Below are 26,620 nucleotides of genomic sequence, written 5' to 3' on the forward strand. Positions count from 1 at the left end.
CCACCTTCACAGATGGGATCAGACCCACCCACTCCAACCAAGTGTACTGCTTGCAACCCTGATATTCCTACAAGGTGAGAGAGTCTTGCATGTGAGCTCACCACACCTTGTCTTGGCAGGAAAACTCGTTGGGACATCTTCCAGGCTTCTGTCCAATTCTGAACTTCTTGCCCTGCTCCTGAATCATGACTCCTGCCTGCTGTGAGCCTTTACCATCACTTGCCTGAAGTAAGAGCCTCTGTCTGCATGCATTGGCTTGGTGCAAGGACAACATGGATTTTTTAAAAAACATTATTTTAATCTGTTTTCTCCTTTTGGTTCCTAAGAGGGTCTAGCAAGCAAATGCAGTGTCAACATAAGATGCCCTTTCTAAAGCTAAAGTATCATTTCCTCAAATCTTCCCACTTTGCTGCCTTTTATCTTTCTCTTCTTTCCTTCTCTCTTCCTCCTCCTCCTCCCTTTTATCTCTTTCTCCCTTTCATCCTTTCTGACAAGATTTCCCCCGCCGAAACTGGAAAGAGGACTCACAAGCTACCCTTTTGCAAACATCAGTATCAACTTTGTGGTCACTACTAGGATAGGTCAACAATCTTATTAATACAGCACACACTACCTGAAGCATATCAAACAGACATTCTTTAGAAATATTCATTTTGTACAGTTACCGCTGGGCAAACAGCGACAATTTCCCCCCAAACACTATAGAGCTAGAATACTGCCAGAAGCAAACCGGTGTGAATTGAACGTTAGTTACCATAACACAGCCTGTCAATTTGGAGAATATGTTGTTTTTATTTTGTTGTGCTCATAGGCGCACACACACCACTAAATAATACCATAACAGAAGGGTGCTGTATCTGTGTTTAAAGAAGGGGTTGTTGGCAAACAGCGAAGCTCACTTCTGCCGAAATGTACACAACTGATATATGCAGCACAGAAAGCTGGCACCCAGGGCTTACAACCTTAATTTGCCTGCAAGAAGGAATGGAGATTTACCTTCAGAGCACGTTCTTGATTGTTTTCAGCAGTCAGATGTCTCGTGTTGTTTGCAGAAGTCTGGTTCTGCTCTTTCATATGATGAAGCTCCTGCTCCAGCAGTTTGCACTGCAACGAGGGAAGAATCCCATTAAGTGAAGGAGCTGGGACAGATCTTTTCTCCTCCAGCAAGCCAAATGAATTAATGCAAATAAAACATAATATTATATTATATATTATATTATATTATAATTATTGCATTGATTTAAACTTCACATTTAAACATGTTGTGATCTAGCATATGAGTTAGCACAGATCTTGGTTTATTCATTCTCTCACGGTATGATTACTCAGAGACAAAAATGCAAATTCCCATGACTAACACAACATATCTGAAAGACGGCATATAAATTATTGAGAAAAAATAATATTCTAAATCAGAATGAGAAGCAATTTTGGTATTAAATAGTTACACACACACACACACACACACACACACGCACACACACACGCACACACACACAGAGAGAGAGAGAGACTTGTCTACATTCTGACTTAGATTATTTTATATACGGGAAAGTAAAGCTGCCATGTAAAATGTTGAATTGGAAATTACAGCCACAATGTTATGCATTGCTTATTAAAAACAATGTTAAACAAAACAGATTATACACTGCACACCCTATCTCATGCCAGTTAAAGATACAGCTATAAACATCATGTGTTTGCATTAATAATTAGAGTTTAGTACTAAGCAGCAGAATTGTTAATTATTTGTGCGACAGGGAGCATGCTTCAAAGAATTAAACAACTAAGACATAGCCCAAGATATTGGATGGGCATCTAACCAACTTTCCAGAAGGTCATGAGGTGCAATTCCTAGTTATCCTGGCTTAAGGGTAAAATGGTGGTTTGGAGGGCAAAATAAAGACAAAAGAATTCAAGACCAAAGAACCATAAGGTGTATAAGGGAGCCTGGAGAACAATCACAAAACATAAAAGGGAACCTCTGAAAGCATGGAGATCTGTAAATAAACACTCTAAAGTCAACTGTATGCCAGAAAATGTTAAGAAAAGTAAGAAAATGATAACATTTGCACTCTCAGCAGTGTGAAACTTGACAACTGAAAAACACATTTCCTGAAATGTGCCCTAAACTTTGGGAGAATTCATTTTGGAGTGCAATATTGCTAACAGATACAGTGGTATCTCGGGTTACATACGCTTCAGGTTACAGACGCTTCAGGTTACAGACTCTGCTAACCCAGAAATAGTGCTTCAGGTTAAGAACTTTGCTTCAGGATGAGAACAGAAATCGTGTGGCGGCGGCACGGCAGCAGCAGGAGGCCCCATTAGCTAAAGTGGTGCTTCAGGTTAAGAACAGTTTCAGGTTAAGTACGGACCTCCGGAACGGATTAAGTACTTAACCTGAGGTACCACTGTACATGGGGCAAATCCCAACAATGTACCAATGGGCATAACATTTTGTATAGCCCTCACAACCTCCTGGGTGTGTGTGTGTGTGTGTGTGGAGGGGTGTAAACAGAGGAGAGGAAAGGTAAGGCTCATTTGCACAAACAAAATACTACAGTTGGATACCACCCATGGGTTATGTTATTGCAGAGAGATTTTACATTCAAATATTAATCTCTGAATAAGCACAAATGTCTTTCTCCAATGAATAACAAAGTTACAATATTAATAAAATTGCAATATAAGCAATTCCTGAAGAGAACAGGTACAGAATGCCAATAAGAAAGAACAGATTTTTGTGGAAAATAAGACATTTTCCATATTGAACTATTTATTCTCATAAGCAACATCCAGATGTGCAGACTGGCTAGAGTCCAACCTACAGTAGCAAATGCTTAGGTCCTACTAAAATCAATGAAATTTAAATATGTTTAAGAGTGAAATGAACTGGAACAACTATAGCTTTCATTTAATATTAGTTTAATGCTCCTCAAGATGTTAACTGGATTGATGCAACTAGAGTGATGAGTAAGAAAACTTGTCTATGCAAATATCTAGAAGATTCAGGTTGATAGGATAGGCATAATGGGAAAACAAAAGTCCTTTAATGTTAGCTTGAACCTGGTATCAACATCACCAAGCAGCTTTCCTTATTGTGACAGAAGTATATTATAAACATCTAGCATGCATTCTGGTGGAGTTCTGGTGCTGTTTATTTATTTAGATTAGAAATAAGAAAACCCTGCCTAATCCCAGAAGTAGGATTTGGAAGGTGAATCTCACTTTCTCCCTCACACAATCCAGAGAACAACTAACCTTTGGAGAAAATAAGCTATGCTTTTATATCTTGGCACCAGGATTTCACTAGGCCATAATATTTGAAAGAGAAAGTAGTTGATAGATGCAGAAAATAACGGGTTGCATCTGATTTAGTCATCTGATTCACTTTCCCTCTGTCTTCTCCCCTCCCAATTTTTATGGAGTTTTCCCCAATCCCATGGAGCAGATTTGGGGATGGAGTTGTGGGGTACATGAAGGGAGGAGAGGAGACGAAAGGGAGAGGAAGTTCCACTGCACAAGCAGAAACCCTTGTATGGATGATGCTGTTGGAAACAAGCTCTTGTCTTTGTACTCAGGTTGGGAGCAGACGACATAAAGTAGTGTACATGTACAAGAATAATAATAATTTTTATTTATACCCCGCCCTCCCCAGCCAAGACCTGGCTAACACCAGGTATAAAAACAATGGATTAAAACACAACTTAAAAACAAGATTAAAATTCAACATTAAAATACAGCCTCATTTCAGACAAACTCAAATCAAAACTTTTTGGGGATGAAAACGTCAAATCTTCACCAAGGCCAACTATCCAGACTGGTCCTACGGGGGCCAGAAAAAAAGCCAGGGAAGCCCTCAAATAGGAGTTCCATCACAGAAGGAGAAAGGAAAGAGGGGGAGGGGATCAAGTTGATTCCAAGTCAAAGGCTGGGCAGAACAACTCTGTCTTACAGGCCCTGCGGAAAGAAATCAGATCCTGCAGGGCCCTGGTCTCATGAGGCAGAGCGTTCCACCAGGCTGGGGCCAGTGTTGAAAAGGCCCTGGCTCTGGTTGAGGCTAATCTGACTTCCTTAGGGCCCGGGACCACTGGGGTGTTGCTATTTATGGACCTTAAGGTCCTCCATGGGGCATACCGGGAGAGGCGGTCCCATAGGTACGAGGGTCCTAGGCCATGAAGGAATTTCAGAATTGTAAAATAGTTAAGAGATTGAGTCTGCAGTCCTCAGTACAGTCAGGCCCAATTCAGTTCCACGTTGCTTCCTTCCCTCCCCATTCTCTACTTGGGGAGTATTCTGGGGTTGGGCAGGGGAGAGAAGTGGCAGAGCATCTGCTTTGCTTGCAGAATGCCTCGAATTCAATCCGTCATCTCCAGGTAGGTCTGGGAATTTCTGGAGGCTGAAACCCTGGAGACACACTGCCAGTCTGTGTAGACAATATGGAGCTAGATAGAGCAACAGTCTGAGGCAGTTTCCTATGAAGCTTCCTATTGTGTCTATAGGATTCCCATGGCATTGAGCGCCTTCATCTATTGGCGGCATTCTTCCAGTGGCTTGCATGGAAGGGAGCCTGGATTGACCCTCTATTTGGCCCAAGGTCCCATCAAATCCAGTGGGACTCAAGACTAAGCCTGTGCAGTTTGAGGCCAAAGGTGAAGGAGACAAGTTATGTTTACTGATAGTGAGATTACTAAACAGGAAGCGTTTATTCAGTGTACCGAGCAGCCGATTTCAAAGCTTGTTTTTATCGATGATCTTTTGATCCTAGCTTATTTTTAAACTTATTTTAATAGCGTACATCCTCCTTTAAAAAAAGTCAAAAATCAAAACTGAAACTCGGTTGACATGTTGGAATAAAACTCCATGTTCCAGACAAAGGTGGTTTAACAGATTTCAAAACTGTTTTATTATTCTGTTCTTCTCTTTATTTTCTTTTGAAAGATCTGCACATGAGGACAGTTTCCGATCCAAAGATTCCTCAAGGAAAGCAAGCAGTTTTCACTGTGATTTTTTTTTTAAAATAAAAAACACACAGTCTCCCCCTTGTCCCAAATTCATCATGATTGCTTGAGAGGCAAATATCTCACCACTTGGATGCTACACAACTCCTTCCTCTGCAGACAAAAATAATATCAAACTCTTCCAGTCAAAACACAAACCAACCTTTGGTGTCAATGTGAGTTATGTACTTTGAGCAGCAGATGTTTGGAAACACTTGTATTTATCTAAATTGATTTTATCCTTTTCTTTTCCATTTAAAAGAATTAGTTTCTTCTTCCACTAAATGATGGTCTAGATAGATTTATTTAATTATGCCATAATTCTGAATTATTATTATTTTTTCATTTTAAAAAACTGTGAAGCCTTTCCTCTACACTTCTGGCAAGCGGTCAACAAGAGTGTTTAACTGATTATTTTTACAATGCCCAGCCGTTTTAAACCTCCTGGATTTCAGAAGAGTGAAAAAAAGAGTGAAAAAAGAAAGAAAAAAAGAAAAAGAGCTTTGGTAGAGGTCAGACCCCAGGAACATCTGCATTTTTAGAAAAAAAATTATTTGATTAGGAAAAGAAACATTTAACATTTCAACTTGGGGGAAAATGCAATGCGGCTCTAACATCTTGCCAATCAGAAGCCATAAAAGGTTTGATTAAACACTACTTGTCTCACTGCTGTAATCCAGTCTGAGCTTGAAGCTGTCATGAACTCAAAGATAACTCTGTATATTTGTCTTGCTCCTAATAAATATCAGTTTATGCATAACAGGAAGAAGAAATGTGGAATGCAAAATTCTGTTAAACCATGTTGGGGTGTGTGTGAGATTTCAGATGCAACTCTTGAGGAGCACAAATCCCACTCAATTTAATTTGATTTGCATGAAGGTTACTGGAGCTTATGATCTTATTAGGGCATCTGGCTGAAAACCCAGCCAGATGGGTGGGGTACAAACAATAAATTATTATTATTATTATTATTATTATTATTATTATTATTATTATTATTACTACTACTACTACTTTTAGGCAAAATGCTACTAAATAAAGTTACCATGGAACAATGAGTACATTAGGAACCAAACTGAAACAAAGAATGCATGCTATTATCATTATTTGCGAAATTTGTATACAGTGGTACCTCGGGTTATGTACGCTTCAGGTTACAGACTCCGCTAACTCAGAAATAGTGCTTCAGGTTAAGAACTTTGTTTCAGGATGAGAACAGAAATCGTGCTCCGGCGGTGCGGCAGCAGCAGGAGGCCCCATTAGCGAAAGTGGTGCTTCAGGTTAAGTATGGACCTCCAGAACGAATTAAGTACTTAACCTGAGGTACCAGTGTACTGCCCTTCACCCATAGATCTCAAGGTAGTTCACAACATACGACTATCAATCATATCTCTTCTGACTTGTCCAATGTTTCTTTGAAAATTAAATTTTGTGACGACAGTTGGCAGATCTGTTGAGGAAGGGCAGTGGAAGAGCATGTGGTTTGCATGCTGCCAATTTCAAGGTTCAATCCCAGGTAGGGCTGGAAAAACTCCTGGAGAGCTAGTCAGCATGAACCAATGGGATGGGCCTTCAAACATGTCACCAGTATTTAGAGACCTTAGAAGGAACTAGTCCAATCTAAGACACATGGGAGTCATTTCTGATGGGAGAAAAACAAGGACCACCATTTCAGGTTTTACATAGGTGTCCTGTTTTTGTAAATTACTGGATTAATTTATTACCAGTTGTCCTACAAAGTTCTGCGGACTGGTTCGAGCAGGCATGTACACAACAGTCCCTTATAACCAATCCACGCCCAATGACTCTCAGGCAAATGTCTGAGGGAAATGAGCATCATGCTCACAGAACAAGCCATTCCTATTCAGCAGACTTTTTGTATCAGCTCCGTTGCTTCACCTGGCACAGGCACAGGCAAACTCGGCCCTCCAGATGTTTTGGGACCACAATTCCCATCATCCCTGACCACTGGTCCTGTTAGCTAGGGGTGATGGAAGTTGTAGTCCCAAAACATCTGGAGGGCCGAGTTTGCCTATGCCTGACCTACCAGTTCTAAAGTATAAGATGAGGATGTAATTTTGCATCCAGTGAAATCAAACTGTTGAAAAGCGTATTGGCTAAGAACCGTGTCAAAGAAGGATAGAACTTTCTTTATGTATGCTACAACAGCAGCAAGAATACTTATCGCAGAGTACTGGAAGACACAGGATCTACCCACTCTGGAAGAATGGCAGATGAAGGTGATGGACTATATGGGATTGGCAGAAATGACTGGCAGAATCCGAGACCAGGGAAAAGAGTCGGCGGAAGAAGATTGGAAGAAATTCAAAGACTATTTACAGAAATATTACAAAATTAATGAATGTTAGAATGATGCCGGATAGAAATTAAGTGGTTTCCAGCTGTAATGCTTTAAGAGAATATGGAAAAAAGGGGTTAGAAATAGGTTAAAATTTATTGATAAGGATTTGCTGAACTAACAATTTGAATTGGAATACAAAAAAGGGAGGTACGAGGAGGTCTGGGAAATAAGTCAATGAAAAATAAGAAATGGAAACTTTATGTGTTTTTAATTATTTTTATTTTTGTATTTTTGTTATTTTTTTCTTTTTGATTTTTATTGTATTATTATTATTGAAAACTTTAATAAATATTCTTTAAAAAAAAAGGAACCGATTGTGCTCTGCATGACTCAAAACGCTCTTTGGTTCACACCACTTGCTCTTCCCAATTTCTGCTGATTTCTGTCCTCTTGTTGCAGCCCCCACCCCCAATTCCATTCAGATGGATCTCCCAACCTTCAGGAGCAGCAATCGTGCGGAGAACAGATAGGAAAGACCCATTCCATCAGCAAATCCAGGCCATTACATTGGAGTCAACAGTGGTCTGGTTCACACATAAGCCGTACTATGGCTTAGTATGAATGAGCAAGCTTGCTAGGACATGGCAAGAATATTGCGGCCACTCTGCTTCTGCCTTGCCCCTGCCGCACCACCAGGAGCTAAATTGTGGTTTGGCTTAGCCTTCTGTGCAAACCTGGGCTCATGATTTATCTTGCTCCAAACAAACCATGAGCTATAAATCAAGTTTTGTTTTTGACGTAGTGCTCACGGTTTGTTTGCGAGAGGCAAACCACAAGCCCAATTTCACACATAACACTAAACCAAACCATGGCTAGCTTTCTGGTTTGTGGAGGCCGCAGGAGCAGGGCAGAAACAAAGTTTTGTACCTGTGCACCAGATTTCCTGCTGTGGGTTAAACCACAGAGCCCAGGACTTACCGACCAGAAGGTCGGTGGTTCAAATCCCCACGACGGGGTGAGCTCCCGTTGCTCGGTCCCTGCTCCTGCCAACCTAGCAGTTCAAAAGCACATCAAAGTGCAAGTAGATAAATAGGTACCGCTCCAGCGGGAAGGTAAACGGCGTTTCCATGTGCTGCTCTGGTTCGCCAGAAGCGGCTTAGTCATGCTGGCCACATGACCCAGAAGCTGTACGCCGGCTCCCTCGGCCAATAAAGCGAGATGAGCACCGCAACCCCAGAGTCGTTCATGACTGGACCTAATGGTCAGGGGTCCCTTTACCTTTTTACATACCCAAGTTCACATATATACCTAAATATACTGAAGTCAGTATATTTCACTTCCTTACGCTGAATCAATAGTTATGGCACTTTCAAAAGACAGATAATTCTGTGCTATTTCTGGAAAACCACAAGAGTATGAATTGCCACCCTGGAATTTTGGAGCGACAAAAACGACTTGGTTGGAGTAGATAACACATTTGCGCATATTTTCATTTATTCATTTTTATTTTTATTTTAAACTTGTTTCTCCCCCCCCTGCCCCTGATTTTTCTCGGCCTTCTCTCCTATTTCCAGGAAACTTCTTTCAGCAGAACAAAATTCTAATTGCTTTTTAATCTGGATCAGACATTTGTGTGCGATTCCACACTTGACTTAAAAAATTTAATTTACTCAGCCTGCCGGATTTATTTATTTATTTATTTTTAAATGTGCCTTATATATAAATAAGAGGCTTCTGTTTTACACAGAGGCTCGATTATTCATTCAATTTTCTAATTTCATGCCTCTTATTCCAATAAATTATTTATAAACAAAGCATGTAAGATGATAAATAGTACTCAAGGTAGTAGATTAGTATGCTCAAGCACACTTTACAAACCTGAGATAATGCACCTTTGTCCAGTTGTTCAAACAATAGGCACCCACTGCAGTACAATGGGCTTAAAAAGGTTCAGAGTGCTGATTTGTACATGCCAGAACTATGAACGTTCCCAGCAATTCCTATTAGTGCAGCACACAAAGATGGTGCGTTCATTTCCCGCAAACAACTAGATGAGTACAAGTCGTCGGCTGGTAAAGGATCTCGCTTGACAAAGGCCAAGGTTCTGACGACAGTAGATATAGCGGAATTTGTACAACAAATTATTTTGTGTATGTCTCAGGCATTTGGAAATAAAAAATGGCAATAGTGTCATTACTACTATTATTTATTTATTTATATATTAATTTACAACAATCGCAACAGCACGAGCTTCAACACCCTCCCTCTGAGGGGGCTGCATTGTTCATATTTGATCTTCACTGCAATTTCAACGTAGTCCCCAAAGAACCCCCGAACAAGAAAGATTGCTAGGAAAAGCCAGCAGAACCTGCAAGTGAGGAGAAGACAATGTGGGGTGGGTGTGTCTGTTGAACACTTAGGAAGTCATGTGCCCACTCAGGGTAGTGCCCTCGGAATGTGGTGCCCACCAGGTTTTTCTGGACTACAGCTGGTTGTCCAACTTCCTCAATCCCTGTCAACCTCACACCACATGGACATGAACTGGTAGGAGATGATTAGGAGTTGTAGTACAACAAATGGGAGTCACCAGGCTGACTACCTCAGAACCACATAATTAGGAGCAGGCGCTCTTTTCCTTTGACTCTGGCCCAGCATAATGCCTTCCAGACTGAGGAAGACCAGGAAACTGAGGGGTCATGTTAGCCATGGCCGTGGCCGTATCGGCAAACACAGGAAGCATCCTGGAGGCCATGATAATGCTGGGGGTTTGCACCACCACAGAATTAATTTTGACAAATATCATTCTGGTTATTTTGGAAAAGTTGCTATGAGACATTACCACTTGAAGAAAAACCAGCACTTCTGTCCTACAGTGAATCTTGAGAAACTCTGGACACTTGTTAGTGAGCAGGCAAGACTCAACTATGCCAAAAATCAGGCGGGATTAGCTCCAGTTATTGATGTCATATGCTCGGGTTACTTCAAAGTCCTGGGCAAGGGGAAACTGCCCAAACAGCCTGTAATCGGGAAAGGAAAATTCTTCAGCAGAAAGGTTGTTGTTGTTGTTTAGTCGTGTCCGACTCTTCATAACCCCATGGACCAGAGCACGCCAGGCACTCCTGTCTTCCACTGCCTCCCGCAGTTTGATCAGACTCATGTTTGTAGCTTCGAGAACACTGTCCAACCATCTCGTCCTATGTTGTCCCCTTCTCCTTGTGCCCTCCATCTTTCCCAACATCAGGGTCTTTTCCAGGTAGTCTTCTCTTCTCATGAGGTGGCCAAAGTATTGGAGCCTCAGCTTCAGGATCTGTCTTTCCAGTGAACACTCAGGGCTGATTTCCTTAAGAATGGATACGTTTGATCTTCTTGCAGTCCATGGGACTCTCAAGAGTCTCCTCCAGCACCATAGTTCAAAAGCATCAATTCTTTGGCAATCAGCCTTCTTGATGGTCCAGCTCTCACTTCCATACATCACTACTGCGAAAACCATAGCTTTACCTATACAGACCTTTGTTGGCAAGGTAATGTCTCTCCTTTTTAAGATGCTGTCTAGGTTTGCCATTGCCTTTCTCCCAAGGAGCAGGCGTCTTTTAATTTCATGACTGCTGTCACCATCTGCAGTGATCATGGAGCCCAAGAAAGTAAAATCTCTCACTGCCTCCATTTCTTCCTCTTCTATTTGCCAGGAGGTGATGGGCCCAGTGGCCATGATCTTCGTTTTTTTTATGTTGAGCTTCAAACCATATTTTGCGCTCTCCTCTTTCACCCTCATTAAAAGGTTCTTTAATTCCTCCTCACTCAGCAGAAAGGTAGAAGAGAAAATCAAAGAAGTTGGTGGTGCCTGCATGTTAGTGGCATAAAGGATTTTTCTATGTATCCAGGCTTCAATAAACACAATTTCAGCTGTGTATTCATAAGCTTAAAAATTGAAAATAATAATAATAATAATAATAATAATAATAATAATAATAATAATAATAATAATAATAATAATTAGCAGGGTGGGATCCATGTTCTTCTAAGCTAAGAAGGTGTAAAAAGCACCGGGAGTCAGCAGAGGAGGTATTCCCAGCATAGCAATCAAACAACACCAGATCCAATCTGAACCAGGATTATTTTTCGTCAAATGTAGAAACCAAATTAGTTCTAGTGTGGATGGGAAGGGGTTTGCACATTATTTATAAAAACTAAATATTATTGATATGATAATATATCCATTGGCAACTCTTATGAGCCTATTTTCAGGGTAAACGTTCAGTTTTGGGAATGTCGAATGAATAATAAATAGAGTGTCATAAGAGCGTGTGTAACACACTCTTTCTAAAGTCCCAACCCAAACATCTAGGATAAGGGGACAGAGTGGCACGTGTCACATAGCTCAATTGGTTCTGAGCATGGAAAAAGTATACTGCTTTTCTGTAACTTAGAGCAAACACTTTTTTGTCCAGTGATTCCTCAGCAGTTAAATAAAAGAAACTTCAGTTATTGCAGAAGGAGCAGCGAAGAGGGGCAGTCTTTTTGCATAACTGTAACTCTTGCTTGGTTGAATGCCACCAATTTAAGTTGACAGACAGGAAAACAAAATTCTGTAAACAAACTGTCATTCTAATGAGTTGGTTTTCAAATAAGCTTCAATGGATTTTCTTGAAATCCATATGCAAACAAGAATATTGCCTAAATGTTAAGTTGGCAGTTATAACACAAAAGGACAGGAATGTTTCTCATCCTTTGCAAAATACCAACACATTAGTTCAAGAAACAAATATTGTGGATCACTGTGCCATAGTCACTACCAAATCATTTATTAATCTTTTCGTTCAGTTATTACTTTTCCAGATCAGGAGTTTGCAGGTGACTTCATATTTGTTTGCCTTTTTTTACATATTGAACTCTCAGTTGAGTTGTAAACTGCTTAAGTATCTCTTCTTGCTGGCCTTGTTGTATAATGCGTATTCTTTAAATTCTTACAAAAGGCCTTTATGGTAGATAGGCTGCAAGAAATTGAAACTTGAAGAAAATTTAACGGAAAAGCTGAAATAATATAAATAATATAAATTAAATGCTTTACAAGAAAATGGTGTACTGCTCAGAATGTGTAATCTTTCGAGTGGCCTATTTTAAGACCCTGAATCCAGGGTCTGTCTTTGTACACCAGGGAGATACAAATATTTCTCAATCACTGCCAATGTCTAGCAGATCCAGAGCTAAGCATGTTTGCTGAGAAAGAGGTAAGGTCCTCTGAGCAGAATCCAGCAGAAATGTCTTCAAAGGATTCCTGCTACTCCCTGAAGTCACTATAACCAGCCTGTCACTAGAGCCTAGGATTGGAGGAACTTTCAAAACAGAATTGCAGGGGGGACTGGAGATGTGTGTGGGGGGGGTGGATTCAGCTAAAATTGGCTGACCTCCTACAATTAGCAGACATCCCTGCTCAACCAAAAGTCCTTGAGCTTTCACAAGATCACCAACTGGATAACAAAGCCCAATGATTTCAGCAAGGTTTACTCCTATGTACAGTGGTGCCCCGCAAGACGAATGCCTCGCAAAACGAAAAACGTGCAAGACGAAAGGGTTTTTCGTTTTTTGCGTCGCTTCGCAAGACGATTTTCCCTATGGGCTTGCTTCGCAAGATGGAACGTCTTGCGAGTTCTTGCGAGTTTGTTTCCTTTTTCTTAAAGCCGCTAAGCCGCTAATAGCCGTGCTTCGCAAGACGAAAAAACCGCAAGACGAAGAGACTCGCGGAACGGATTAATTTCGTCTTGCGAGGCACCACTGTATATGTGAATGGGAGCGCAGTCTAATTTGTTATGCTGCCTCAGCACAAAGACTGACTCCAAATAACCGTAGGACCACAAGGTTCTGCCAACCTATGGGAGCTCTGCACATATGCTGCTCAACAGAGCAGCCTCCTCATTCCTAAGTCACACGGAAAACCTATTCTGGAAGCAAAGAGAGTTTTAAAGTAGGGTGTGACATGAGATAGAGGGCTCCCATTCAAAGGAAAAGGAAAAATAATCCTCTCATAGCTGCTCAGATGCTAGCTTGAGTGTTTTACTCCTGTTCAATTGCACATGCCAGTTTAATGGCAGCAAATTTATTTATTTTTAACCAAAAACTTACACAGATGAGGATTCTAAAAGAAAAAGTGGAGACAATTAACTGTTATAGGTACAGTGGCACCTCAGGTTAAGTACTTAATTCATTCCGGAGGTCCGTTCTTAACCTGAAACTGTTCTTAACCTGAAGCATCACTTTAGCTAATGGGGCCTCGCGCTGCTGCCGCACCGCCGGAGCACGATTTCTGTTCTCATCCTGAAGCCAAGTTCTTAACCTGAAGCACTATTTCTGGGTTAGTGGAGTCTGTAACCTGAAGCGTATGTAACCCAAGGTACCACTGTAGTTTTCATCTCATGTTCAAACGAGTAGACAATATGGTGGCATTTTGAAAAGTATAAATTTGTAAGTAATACATAACACCAGTGCTTTTTTTCCTGGGGGTATGTATACCCCTAAACATTTGGTGAATCTTTGTACTTCCATCCATTTACTGTATTTATTTTTCCCAATTTGAACTATAAAATGGTGATTTTCTTGAGTCAAAATGAGAGTACCCCCAAAACATTTTTTTTAGAAAAAAGCACTGCATAAACACACACACACACATGTAATCAAGAACATTAAAAAATTAATGTCCTTTTAGTTATTTGGACTTGAGGAGATCAGAAATGTATAGGGAAAAGCCCCCTCAGCTCCAGGTATCACTTCCTCATTATTAAATGGCTTTCAACACATTTCCTCTTATGATGTCACTCTGTACAGAATGCAACAAAAAAAGCAAAACTGGAAGATATAAAACAAAGAGTCATTCAGCTGCATGATCCATGAACAAGCACAATGAGGAAATGTTCATGGGGAACTGTCCTTGCTTTCTCCACCTATTTTAAATGAGGAAAGAAAAAAGGGGGATTCTCCAATTTATTTTTTTTTCATCCCTCAATTAACCAGTGAGTCAACTGGAAGAGTCCAGTCGAGTCTTTACTGAATCTTTTCACATACAGGAAGTGTTTTGTGTGTGCATTGAGGAAGCATACACAACTTTCAATGGCGATTCATTATTATGCAATCTTCACTGCTTGATGGATTTGTCATTGATTCAAATCGCAGGTTCTTCTGTATGAGCAGAGGTACTTCCATTTAAGTAAATGGGAAGATCAGTTGCACAGGAACTATGAATGGGCATTGGAGCGCCTGCATGCACAAGGAGCTGAATCAGAAAACAGCAGCATTACCCAACCTGGTGTCCTCCCGGTATATTGGACTACAAATCCAGTCAGCCCAAGCCTACACTGCCTAAAGTCAGGGATGATGGGAATTGTAGTCCAAAATATATGGTGGGCATCAGGTTAGGGAAGTCTGAAATAGGAAAAACCATAAAACGAAATAGGAAACAACAATAAAACGCATATGCCTTGAGCTACAACATTACATGCATATTACTGCTAAACATATTAAGCTTTTTAAAAACAATATATGTTACTGAAGCAAGCTACCAGTAATACATAACCATTTTATGTTTCCTCTCGGGGTGTTAACGTTAAATATTTAAATTCATTCCAAAAAGTGGTTAGGGAGTCTGATCTGTATGAACTTAGAGCTTAGCACTATGATAGAAGAGTCAAACAGCAATTAATCTAACAAGCTCTCATGCAAATTTAGGGACATTACCTAGAGTCATGTTCAAAAGGGGAGCGGCCCTTAAGTATTAGAAAGAAGATGAATCTTCCACGTTAAAAATTAATTAATCTTTGTAATTAAAGATAGGTTTAATTGTGCCCTCACCTACCAGGCAGACATGGATTTTGTAAATTCTACACAACACCCTTGTTTAAACAAGCACAACAGGTGATTTTACAATACAAATAATAGACATTCCAGGGCAGAGATGTGGCACAAAATGGAAGATTCATTAAAATGTGCCAACTGCTTATTCAGGGATACATATTTCTTTTTACCTTTAAAATCTAGCAGTATAAGCAAGAGAAAACCTTATGGGATTCTAGATCATCATTGCCAATATTCTTTCATCTTCAGAATAAGTATGACTGGTCATTTGATGCACATGGTTAGCAAAGAAAGTTTTAAGGCTACAGTATGATGGAATAACTTTATAGAATATAATCTGAATTACTTCAGTTGAGATCCTAAGGTAGAAAGTACACAGACACACACAACACACACATCCACCCAAACCAGGGGTAGTTCTGTTTGAGCCAAGAAGTCACACCCTGAACATGATTAGTCCATCCTGCTTTATTTGTGTCCATATTGACTTCTTCTAATAAATATTTTTATTTCAGTACTTGTTGTTGTTGTTTAGTTGTGTCCGACTCTTCGTGACCCCATGGACCAGAGCACGCCAGGCACTCCTGTCTTCCACTGCTTCCCGCAGTTTGGTCAAATTCATGTTAGTAGCTTCGAGAACACTGTCCAACCATCTCGTCCTCTGTCATCCCCTTCTCTTTGTGCCCTCAATCTTTCCCAGCATCAGGGTCTTTTCCAGGGAGTCTTCTCTACTCATGAGGTGGCTAAAGTATTGGAGCCTCAGCTTCAGGATCTGTCCTTCCAGTGAGCACTGAGGGCTGATTTCCTTCAGAATGGAGAGGTTTGATCTTCTTGCAGTCCATGGGACTCTCAAGAGTATTTCAGTACTATTCATATCAATACTGTATTTCATTGCTCTAATCGCAGTGCTATATTGTAATTTTATGCTGTGAACTACCCTGAGATCTATGGGTATAGGGCAGTATACAAATCAGCAGCAACAACAATAATGTTGCTCAGCACATTATTCTGCACATTTTCTTGCAAGAAACACTGATGTCGCAATTTTGTCTAGGTCATGGATGGGAGACAGGAACCGGCAAGAATCAAACTCCTCTAGGTTATATTGGACTATGTGAGCTAAGTTAGTTTGAAAGACAGGGACTGTCCAAAGGTTACTCAAAGGTTTCCCACAGGCATTGGCCTGATCCAACAGCCTCTTCTTATATGCTCAAGAGGGCTTTATGGCTGAGTGGAGATTTGAAGACTGATCTCCACAGCTGTAGCCTGAAACTCTCTTGCAGGGGTAGCCAATATCATACCCTCAGTATGTTGCAGACCTGAACTTCAATCAACCTGACGCAGGGACATTATGACACAGGATTATGGAACTTGTAGTCTGCAACATCTGAAGGGCACCTTGTTGGCTATTTCTGCTCTGACCACCACAATGTTCTGGCTCCCAAGAATACCCTTTCAAATGCTGAGTTTTAACAACACAAGGTTGATGTTTCATTTTTAAAAAACCATTTCCGAGAACAGTAATGCAGCATTGTGGGACACACAGATTCCTAAATCCAGATGAAGCAAACTCTTTTTCTTTTTTTACCCTTTTTTTGCATCTAACAACTTTTTTAAAAGGAAAAAAAACCCACCTTGCTGTACCTCACAGGTGTAGTTCTTACATGAGAAATGTTTGCTCGCCTGTGGCAAGAATGCTTGAATGCTTTCTGCGTTGCAAAAGGAAAGGGGGGGAAAAGGAGAGAGTGATTTGAGTGCTTCCATTTGGTAAACTGAAGCGCAGAAAAGGCTGCTCTAAAGCAGACTCGTGAGGCCTATTGATGCTTACTGATTTATCAACGACTAGCTGGAATCAATAAAGATGGGCAGTCAAGTGTGCTGCTTCTAAATCTTTGTGCTCCCGGCGATTGAACAGCAGCAAGCCCTGTGCCAAGTGGTGCCACGAACAGAAGAAACGGCCTTTGGCTCGTTTCAGATGAGCAATTGGGCGCGTGCCAATTTTGTTCATGAACAGTCATAAGCATGTTCCTGCAGAGCAGGATGTGATCAAACTATTCAGAGCCGGAAAACCAGGTTTGCTTGCCAATTACGTTATTGCTTCAGTGCCGAGTATTAAACAGACAGTGCCACACTGGCCATAAAATGATTCCTTTTTCTCTCTCTTCAACAGCAATGAATTCTACATCCTTGGCCCTTTTGCGAGACTGTACCCATAATTACAGCTATAAAAGGCAGAGAGTACAGAAATCACACCCAGCGTTCAAAGCCCCTCTTGCAACTTAAAAATAGCTACTTCCCTGCCCCCAAACATATAAGAGAAAACTCACTGTCCCTTCCTCAGTTACCTAGTTTCGGCTGCCAAGCCTCTCTCATGCTAAACATTCCTGTCCAGAAGGTGTAAATGGCAAAGGTCCAGAAGCAGCTCTGAGGTATTTCATCATACTGCCCACTACTGGCAATACTTCTATTAAGAACCCAAGCTGTTAACGTTAACATTTAATCAAAGTTGAAATGTTCAGACACCACTGCTCAACAGAAGGAAAATATGTTAATGGCAAGTTGAGGACATTTCCATACAAAGACTTCCACATTCATGCACCTACACACCCAAACCTGCTGAACAGTCACCAACAAAGTATATTAATTCCAAATCTGGGAGGGATACATGTGTTCAAATGTCATGTCCAATAATGGTTTATGATGATGGGGAGGAACCTGGCCTTCCCCTACGTTTGGACACTCCCTGTGTGGTTGCAAATGTTCAAAAGCTTTTGCCTCCATTTTTGATTGGTCATAGCTCCCTGTATCACCCAGACCCAACAAATTGCGATTAATCTTAACTATGGTTTGATTTGTTTGAATCAAGCCAACTTCAAAGTATGGACTATAAAGCTGGTTTGATTCAAACAAACCGTGGTTAAAATTAGCTGCAGTTTAGGGTTCAGGCCATGCTGAACTGTGGTTTTTGTCTAGACACAACCTGGCATAATAAACCATGGTTTAGAATGATGTCTGAATGAAGGCTCTGTCCCCCATTCATGCACAAACCGTTTTCTCTGCAAAGAGAAGATATATATATATAAATCCCTATCTCTTGGCTAACAAATATAATCTTGGAAAATGAGAGTAAATGGTTGGTGGGTTTTCCTCTCTGAAGGGCCAAGAGTTAGAAGAAAGACCGCTGTCAATGTTTAGTTATGCTTTAGTTGTTTGTTTTTTATTCACTTGAAAATACATACGAAAAGTAGTATCAAATATTTGAGTTTATACCATTTTATTTGTTTTCGTACAGAGAAAAAGTAGTTTGCATATTTGCTCAGCAATCTAGTGAATGATCTCAGATTATACACACATGTACCATTCAACCCAGTGAGGATAATGCCTATCGCTCTGTTAAGACAATGTGCTCACATATATCTGGGACTCTTGTCAGAATTTTCACTACCCATTCCACCAAGAAAACACAAGCAGAGTAAAGTTTGAAGGAAAATCTAATTAAAAACCCTTAAATGCACAGCCACATGTTTATTATAGGTTAATTAAAAACTTAACTGCATTATATAACAATGTGATGCCATACTACACCTGAAAGGCTAGTTCAAATACAGACAGTAAAGTACAACTGTTTGCTCACAGAAGACACACAAGTTGTATTACTATACAGCAACTATTAATTTCATTGCCTGCTGAACCCAAACTAATGTTAAAGCTGCATTACTGCCAAGGTTACATGGGGCCTAGAACTGAGCAGAAGGCACCAATAGTAGCCACATGGAGGTAGCCTCTGTTATATATCCTTTGATCCACAGTAGGCTACCTTGGCTGCAGGTTCTAGTACAAACTTGTAATAGCTTTAATGTATACTAAGTGACTCAATAGCCATTTCCGGGTCAGGGTAAATCGCTCAATAGGACTTATCCAGTACATGCAAGAAAACAGTGAGTACAGCTGGTTTCCAAATAAGGGAAGGGTGGGGTTATACTGAATAACACATGAAGAGCTACCAGTGGGTCAAGAAACTATTGAATAATAAAATGCACTTTTATTTAAACATGCTGCACTGTGTAGGAACAGGAGACTCACATGAAAATCATTGCAGGTTTTCAGCTTGAGTATTACCTATCTCCAGATTACAGGCTGGACTGGGCTACACTACACCTGGGCCTGCATCTATCCCATACGCATGGTAGGAAGAAAGAACACACCTTGCCTACCCACCTCCACTGTCATCAGATGCACAAGTGAGAAAACTATTCAAGAGTTAATAGGACCTATATGCATAAAATGGGGTAACTGTGCCCCTGCAGGACCAGGTGCGCAGCCTGGGAGTCATTTTGGACTCACAGCTGTCCATGGAGGCACAGGTCAAATCTGTATCCAGGGCAGCTGTTTACCAGCTCCATCTGGTACGTAGGCTGAGACCCTATCTGCCTGCGGACTGTCTTGCCAGAGTGGTACATGCTCTGGTTATCTCCCGCTTGGACTACTGCAATGCGCTCTACGTGGGGCTACCTTTGAAGGTGACCCGGAAACTACAACTAATCCAGAATGCGGCAGCTAGACTGGTGACTGGGAGCGGCCAAAGACCATATAACACCGGTCTTGAAAGACCTACATTGGCTCCCAGTACGTTTCCGAGCACAATTCAAAGTGTTGGTGCTGACCTTTAAAGCCCTAAATGGCCTCGGTCCAGTATATCTGAAGGAGCGTCTCCTCCCCCATCGTTCTGCCCGGACACTGAGGTCCAGCTCCGAGGGCCTTCTGGCGGTTCCCTCCCTGCGAGAGGCCAAGTTGCAGGGAACCAGGCAGAGGGCCTTCTCGGTGGTGGCGCCCGCCCTGTGGAATGCCCTCCCACCGGATGTCAAGGCGATGGACAACTACCTGACATTCAGAAGACATCTGAAGGCAGCCCTGTTCAGGGAAGTTTTTATTATGTGACATTTTAGTGTATTTTTCATTTCTGTTGGAAGCCGCCCAGAGTGGCTGGGGAAACCCAGCCAGATGGGCGGGGTACAAATAATAAATTATTATTATTATTATTATTATTATTATTATTATTATTATTATTATTATTATAAAATCCAACTCATTGAGTCCCATTCTGCACGGCCAATATTTCAGGTAAAATCCAGGAATGAACTGCGACAAACATCCTAAGATGGCAGGGTTGTCCGACTCTCATACGCCACCAGCTATATGGGATGGATATGAAAAGAAAGCACCATCCAATCTGACCCTAAATCAGATACTTATGCTTATAACTAGAAGAGGCTTTCAAATAGCTTCCATAATCCAACCTTCTCCAAACCTCCACAATGCTTATGCTTTCACAGGCAATGGTTGCCTATTTATCTTTTTTTAAAAAACAACAACCGAACAGTAAAGATGGGATTCAGTCTCATGAATTCTTGTGGAAATCTTATTTCTTGTGCAATGTAAATGGAGAAGTACTGTTTCGTAAATTTGGTTCCTAAATGAAAACAAAACGAAAACCCAAACCAAGAACAGAAATATTTTTCCGCAGTTAAGGGTAACGATCCACCAATAACGCAGCCAGTTCACAACCATTCATCTCAATGTCAGCACAATGAAGGATCAGCGACAGCTTAATCCTTTCCTTATGTCCAGATGAGAATCCTTCTTTTTATTCACTTTGCAGGTCGGTTGTGAGACAGCATTAAAGCAAAGTAGCTAAAAATTATTATACAGCACCCTCTCTAAAGAGCAACCAGAGAATAAATGGTGTGTGTGTGTAGGGAAGAGATACAGATAAACAATCTAATAGTGAAATTCTGACAGGTCTGATGCAATAAAAGTTATCATTGGCAGGCACTGCTACCACCGAGAAGTCCATAAAAATGCATTGCACTTAAGTGTAATGCGTATCAGGTAGAGCAGTACTGCTTGGAATCAAATATTTGGAGTGCAGTATACTTAAGATAAAAAAGGCATTTATGGCCCGCACTATCTCCTTGAAACTTCCAGTCTGCTATACTGACAAATGTACAAATCAGGTGCCAGGAGAACAGTGCCAAGAAAACGCTCTGGATTAATGGCCTTTACTATTAAGACTGTATTTAATATTTTGGACTGTGTCTTTCAGCTCAAAAGAGATTCACAATTCGCATCCACAGTTGATAGCCTAAGTTGCTTAAGACCTAGTAGTCAGAGACATCTTGTTGGAAAGCATATTGTGACCAGAAAGGCTGAACAAACCAAAGCTGTCACCAACCAAATATAGCAATCCCCTCTTCTTGGGCGGTCATCTTCTCTCTTACTTTTAGTGGTCTGTATTAAAAAAATACAGTGTGTAAAAGGCAGTTCAAGAACCAAAGATTCTACTGTATTTCCCAGAGGCAAATCATTCTGCAATTTAAGTTATAAGTATATTCTGATGGGTGAACTAGAGGAACAGAAAGCAACTACTAACACATTTCATTTTCAATCAGTAAGCAATAATGTGGATCACAGTAGCAGTAAGTCTTCAGAGAATTCAAACATCACAAGAAGATAGTCTTGATCCAAAGATACATGGAGGGGTACTGCTGGTTTTCTCCCACATATCTGTTCCTGCAAAGGTATACCTGACCCTCATCAGGGGCTCCTTGCAGAGGCTATAACCAAGTTCAACAGCATCTCCCCACCTACACAATGAGCAGAAGTATCTTCCACTCACAGTGTGCATCGTAGGTCCTTTGGATCCAAGCCAGATACTGGATCAGACCAAAGTCAATATTCTTTATCCACTCAGTGGCCAGCCAAATATCTCTGAAAGCTTACAAGCAAGCTATGAAGACTAAGGCTACCCCCCCCTAACTATCGAACTATACCGGCTGTGTTCAGAGATCATGTTAAACTATGGTTTAGTAAGACATGAATAACCGGGAGGACAAGTTAAAAATCTTTTCCTTCCATTTTTAATTAACCACAGCCTGAAATTTCATCTAGACCCAGAACTGTAGTTAACATTAACTATATTTAACATAAATAAGCTGGCTTAACCCCCCCCCCAAAACCCCATAATTTTAAATTGGTTGGCTGGAAACTAACCATTTTTAATGTTATCCACAGTTAGGATTGGAAGACATGACAAATCAGTTAGCTAAAAAAGTGGATGCAAACATTTCAGAACTCTTCTTCCTGGCTAGAAGTACATAAGCCAAGGAGGACGACAGGCTTGTTCAAAGTTCATCAAACCAAAGCTTTGTGTATGTCCAAATGCAGTCACTATCTCCATCATATAAGGATCAAAAACAGTCCCCAATACAGCTGATAAAAACTAATACCCATCACATCCTGCGGTAATGGGTCCTAAAAGTTAATTAGGCATTTTATGAAGTACAGTGGTACCTTGGGTTAAGAACTTAATTCGTTCTGGAGGTCCGTTCTTAACCTGAAACTGGTCTTAACCTGAGGTACCACTTTAGCTAATGGGGCCTCCCGCTGCCGCCAGAGCACGATTTCTGTTCTCATCCTGAAGCAAAGTTCTTAACCTGAGGTACTATTTCTGGGTTAGCGGAGACGGTAACCTAAAGCGTCTGTAACCTGAAGTGTCTGTAACCCGAGGTACCACTGTACTTATTTTTCTCTACCTTGAATGACTGTCTATGACTTGCAACAGATGACTTTAGGTTCTCAGAGAGAATCCTTTTGGGCTATTCTTTCTCAGTAACTCCAGAGCCCTCAAAAACCTGCTTTGGGGGGGTTGGGGGACCCCATCTGGATCACTGGGAGGTTGGGGGAGTTGCAGAAGCATAAAATTGCTTCCACCCCCTTCCTTCAGTGGGAGCCTTTGCCCTGTGGATTTCTGATGAGATATTTACTGAGAACTTTTGTAGATGCCTCAGACACCACACTACTAGGCTTTAGTAGATGCCTCACTTTGAAGAAGAGATTTCTCAGCAATTTTGTGCAGTCCTTTTCCCTGTCTGCAATTCTTCTCCCCGGGGCTTTGCGAATCATAGTTGTCATCCTCTGTGATTCTCATATGCCCTTGTCCTGTTCCAGTGTTGCCAATCCTTCTTTCCCAGTATACTCTCCTTCCCACACCAATTCACTAGTGCAAGCCCTTGTGGTCCCATCACATCATTTCCATCCAATCAGACTGCAAGATGACGTACTTCAGGAGGGCTCGGCTTGGCCCAGCCAGCTGTTGCACACCATAGTCCCTCTTCCCTGTGGGCAATTTCTGGAATAGCCAAGCCCAGCCCCACCAGCCCCCCAAACTGAGAATATCCTGCAAACAGAGGACTGGATCCAGAGATCCTGTGTGTGGCGTTCTACTCAAAGAATGCAGGCACTGTTTGTCTATTCTCTCTTCTCCTGTAAACCTGACCCTTGAAAGTCAGAGAACCTTCTTAAACAGCATGGGAAGTTGCATAGGAAGTGGTTGGTGAAATCAATGAAAACCGCCTTCCCTCCTATGTCTGTGAGCCTCTGATGAATCAGCACCAGTTCTTCTGTAAATGGAAGCCTTTCATATTGTGGAATGGTTGCTCTGAATCCAAATCTAGCTATATCCCAGCACCACTGCCCCATAGGATCCTGTGACAAACCTGTTCACCTCTATGCCTCATAAAATTAATGTGAAATATTCATGATGCGTCAATGATGAGTGCCCTATCCATCCCATTTCAAACTGGAATGGAGGGAATTGCAGGCAAATAGGCCCCATTCTTCAGTAAAGCAACATTGTGGGGGGGGGGGAGTGGGGGAGAGAATGACAAATGCCTTTACCTTGCTGATTCACATTTATACCATGATCTCCTCTAAAACCCAAGTCTCTCCCAACAGCACTTGAACCTAAGCTCCTTCCTCATATAATGTATTTATACATTCGTTTTTACACATACAATTGTGTTTTTTTTGTCCCCTTCATCTTGGTCTGTATTTCTTTACACTTATCTGTGTTAAATGTCATTTTAATCCCTTAAAATTTCCCACCTCAACTTCCCATCTCGGATTTTAATCTTAGCTTCCTGTGTGATCAAGGTTTCTGCTTCCCCTATATTTTTCTTATCACCTTTCTCTAATTATCTCATGCGTTATTATTCTGAACAGTGGCTTAGAAAATAATAGGACATCTGCTTTTTATATTATTCTTATTTCACTACGGTGTGACAACAATAATTTCCTAGGGTGCTTTTCAGTACAAGGAAGTTTTCTCTTAAGAAGTTAAAACCTTAAAACAGGAAAGCAATTCCATTTTTCCCGGCCGTGAAGAGAAGGGGGTGAGTGGGTATCTGCCGACAAATCCTTTTATAAAATAATGTGGACTTACTTGAGCCAATGCAGCATCTCGCTCTTCTATCACTGCATTCATCTCTTCAGCTATTATTTTCTTTTTCCGTTCCTGGGTCCTGTATATTCGATCGACAATTTCAGCTCCACTCCTCCATATCGCCATCCCGGTGTCTGCATTGTTTATTCTGTTCAGTAATTCCTGTAATGTCTACCAACAGCATTTTATGTTAGTCAGACATGAAGTTTTAATATATTTTATTTAATATGGGGTTTTAATTAATAGGCACATGTGAATTGTAAATTGACTGAGTGAAGTTATTGAATTTTCATACTGCAGCAAAGATGTACATTATTAGTGTGTCAATTCTTCTTCCCCCACACATCTTAGTTCCTGAAACCCACTCAATTGAACTTAAGCCTCTAAGATATAAGACTGACATCAAGAAATCTCCTCAGAGAATGGCTTACCATGTCATTTTCTTCAGGGTTAATATTTTCTAGCCTAGGAAAAAGGGACACAGAAAGCCTGATCAGTAGCATTTCCTTAGTGCAGCAAAATGAGTTCGCTTTTTAAATCTTTAGAACCTCAAGTAATTTCATTCTACTAGTCTTTAGAGTCAACCATGACATGGAACATATTAAAGTGCCACCGGCTCGATTCCATCTTTCAATAATACTCCATATCTTCAGGTACCGACTTCAGAATGTTAAGTTATTAATGTTTACTGCTATATATGACTACAAGGATCAATTGTTCATATGTGCTTAGATGAAGAAAGTTCCCCAGCGACAGGAGCACAGATGCTCTTATTTATTTATTTATTTATTTATTTCTGGGCCCGCAACTTTCACCAGAAATTTATATATTTTAATTTTGCTTAATGCAACCCCCCAATAATAATAATAAAAGAAAGCAAACACCAACACTCCAATCCTAAACATATTTACTTAGAAGTAAGTCTCACTGCCTTTAATGGCACTTACTTCCAAGTAGGTTTGTGTAGGATTGCAGCCCAAAGCGATGGAAAGGAGGATGAGGTCGTCTTACTATGTTTTCTGCTTCTCAGCAAGTCAGAGAATAAGAAATTTATTTTTAAAACTTTCTGCCCAGCTGAAATGTGTGCGTAATGCTAAGCCATTAAAGGTCTCCGTCCATCAATTCTTGAACAGCCCCACTTTTACCGAAAAATTGTTGTTAGTAGATTTACAGCTCTGTCAAGACCATTCTGCATAGCTGCAGACAGAAAACTAATGAGTTTGCATTAACTGGATCCCACCCCATTTTAACAAGACAAATGCTGGAAGTAAGTAATAACACAGTTAAACAGCTTATACAAGACTCTCTCTCTCTCTCTCCACATTGTTAATTTGATTGAACCAGCTTTTCACACAACGTAATGAACCCACTTTTTAAAAAAGAGGGATAAATATAAATAACCTCTAAAAATCAATGTACATGTGTTATCAGGATAGTTTTAAAAAAGAAAAAAAGCTAATGTACAAAAAGTTTGCAGTTTGCCCCTTTATCTGCCACTGAAGAGGATCTTTGAATGTTATATGGGCTCCTGTTAGCAGGGGAGGGGTGAGTAATCAAGATCGGCTCGCTCACTGGGTGGGTGTCTGCTGTTTGGACAATAATAAGTATAGCCAAATGGACAACTTTGACAAGAACGTTTCTGGACACTGTTTCAAAGCCTGATGGAAAGGTGAATTTGAGTTCCTACCTTTTCATATTTTCCGTTCAATTTTTGATTGATTTTGGAGCTGGAACACATTTAGCAGAAATGATAGCAGGAGCCAATACAAAGCTGTGATTGTACAACCACTAACAGGAACTATACTGATGGTTGATGTACTACTACCTGCAACAGCTCCATCTTTTGCATTTTGTTTATGCAGCAGAACAAAACAAGCACAGAGCATCATATCCAAATAAGTCATACACTGAGTAAACCCACTGAAATAAATTGATGTAAGTTAGGCCCTTAGGTTCACCGGTAGCAGTGAATTTTTGAAGCATTGCTCAGTTGGGTATGGTCCATAGAAATAATTCTATTTTAAAGTAATATAAGAAATGTGTTTGCAATGCAGCAGGTGCAGGGACAAGAGGGATACATGCTTTGATTACTACTCCTTAATAAGCATGTGGGTTTTGCTTTTTCCTGATGAAAATCATCTACTGGCCTTAAAGGTTTGATTGATTTTCTATATAGGGAAACTTCAGACCGAC

At 40.7% G+C, this 26,620-nt stretch overlaps 2 protein-coding genes and 1 long non-coding RNA gene across 6 annotated transcripts in view; 2 read left to right on the top strand and 1 right to left on the bottom strand.

Moving 5' to 3' along the window:
- LOC309372988 overlaps positions 1-13,082 on the top strand; it is a 198,810-nt gene extending 185,728 nt beyond the window's left edge. Inside the window, exon 2 of the long non-coding RNA XR_014169751.1 lies at positions 13,002-13,082. This is a non-coding gene — a long non-coding RNA (uncharacterized lncRNA). The remainder of the gene's footprint in view (positions 1-13,001) is intronic.
- Positions 1-26,620, bottom strand: part of MIPOL1 (mirror-image polydactyly 1) — a 189,081-nt gene that overhangs the window by 93,722 nt on the left and 68,739 nt on the right. For all 4 annotated transcript variants that reach the window (XM_081913624.1, XM_081913625.1, XM_081913627.1 and 1 more), the window contains 3 exons: positions 24,859-24,892; positions 24,428-24,598; positions 997-1,104 (listed from right to left, as the gene is read on the bottom strand). In XM_081913624.1, coding sequence (XP_081769750.1) covers positions 997-1,104; positions 24,428-24,598; positions 24,859-24,892 — 313 coding nt within the window. The remainder of the gene's footprint in view (positions 1-996; positions 1,105-24,427; positions 24,599-24,858; positions 24,893-26,620) is intronic.
- LOC309356808 (large ribosomal subunit protein uL15-like) lies at positions 9,932-11,222 on the top strand. The gene is made up of 2 exons (XM_081888589.1): positions 9,932-10,357; positions 11,115-11,222. The coding sequence occupies exons 1-2, from the start codon at positions 9,962-9,964 to the stop codon at positions 11,163-11,165; spliced, it is 447 nt and encodes a 148-aa protein (XP_081744715.1). The 5' UTR covers positions 9,932-9,961; the 3' UTR covers positions 11,166-11,222.

The sequence above is a fragment of the Podarcis melisellensis genome (assembly GCF_964234715.1).
Source record: "Podarcis melisellensis genome assembly, chromosome: 1".
Classification (NCBI taxonomy): Eukaryota; Metazoa; Chordata; class Lepidosauria; order Squamata; family Lacertidae; genus Podarcis; species Podarcis melisellensis.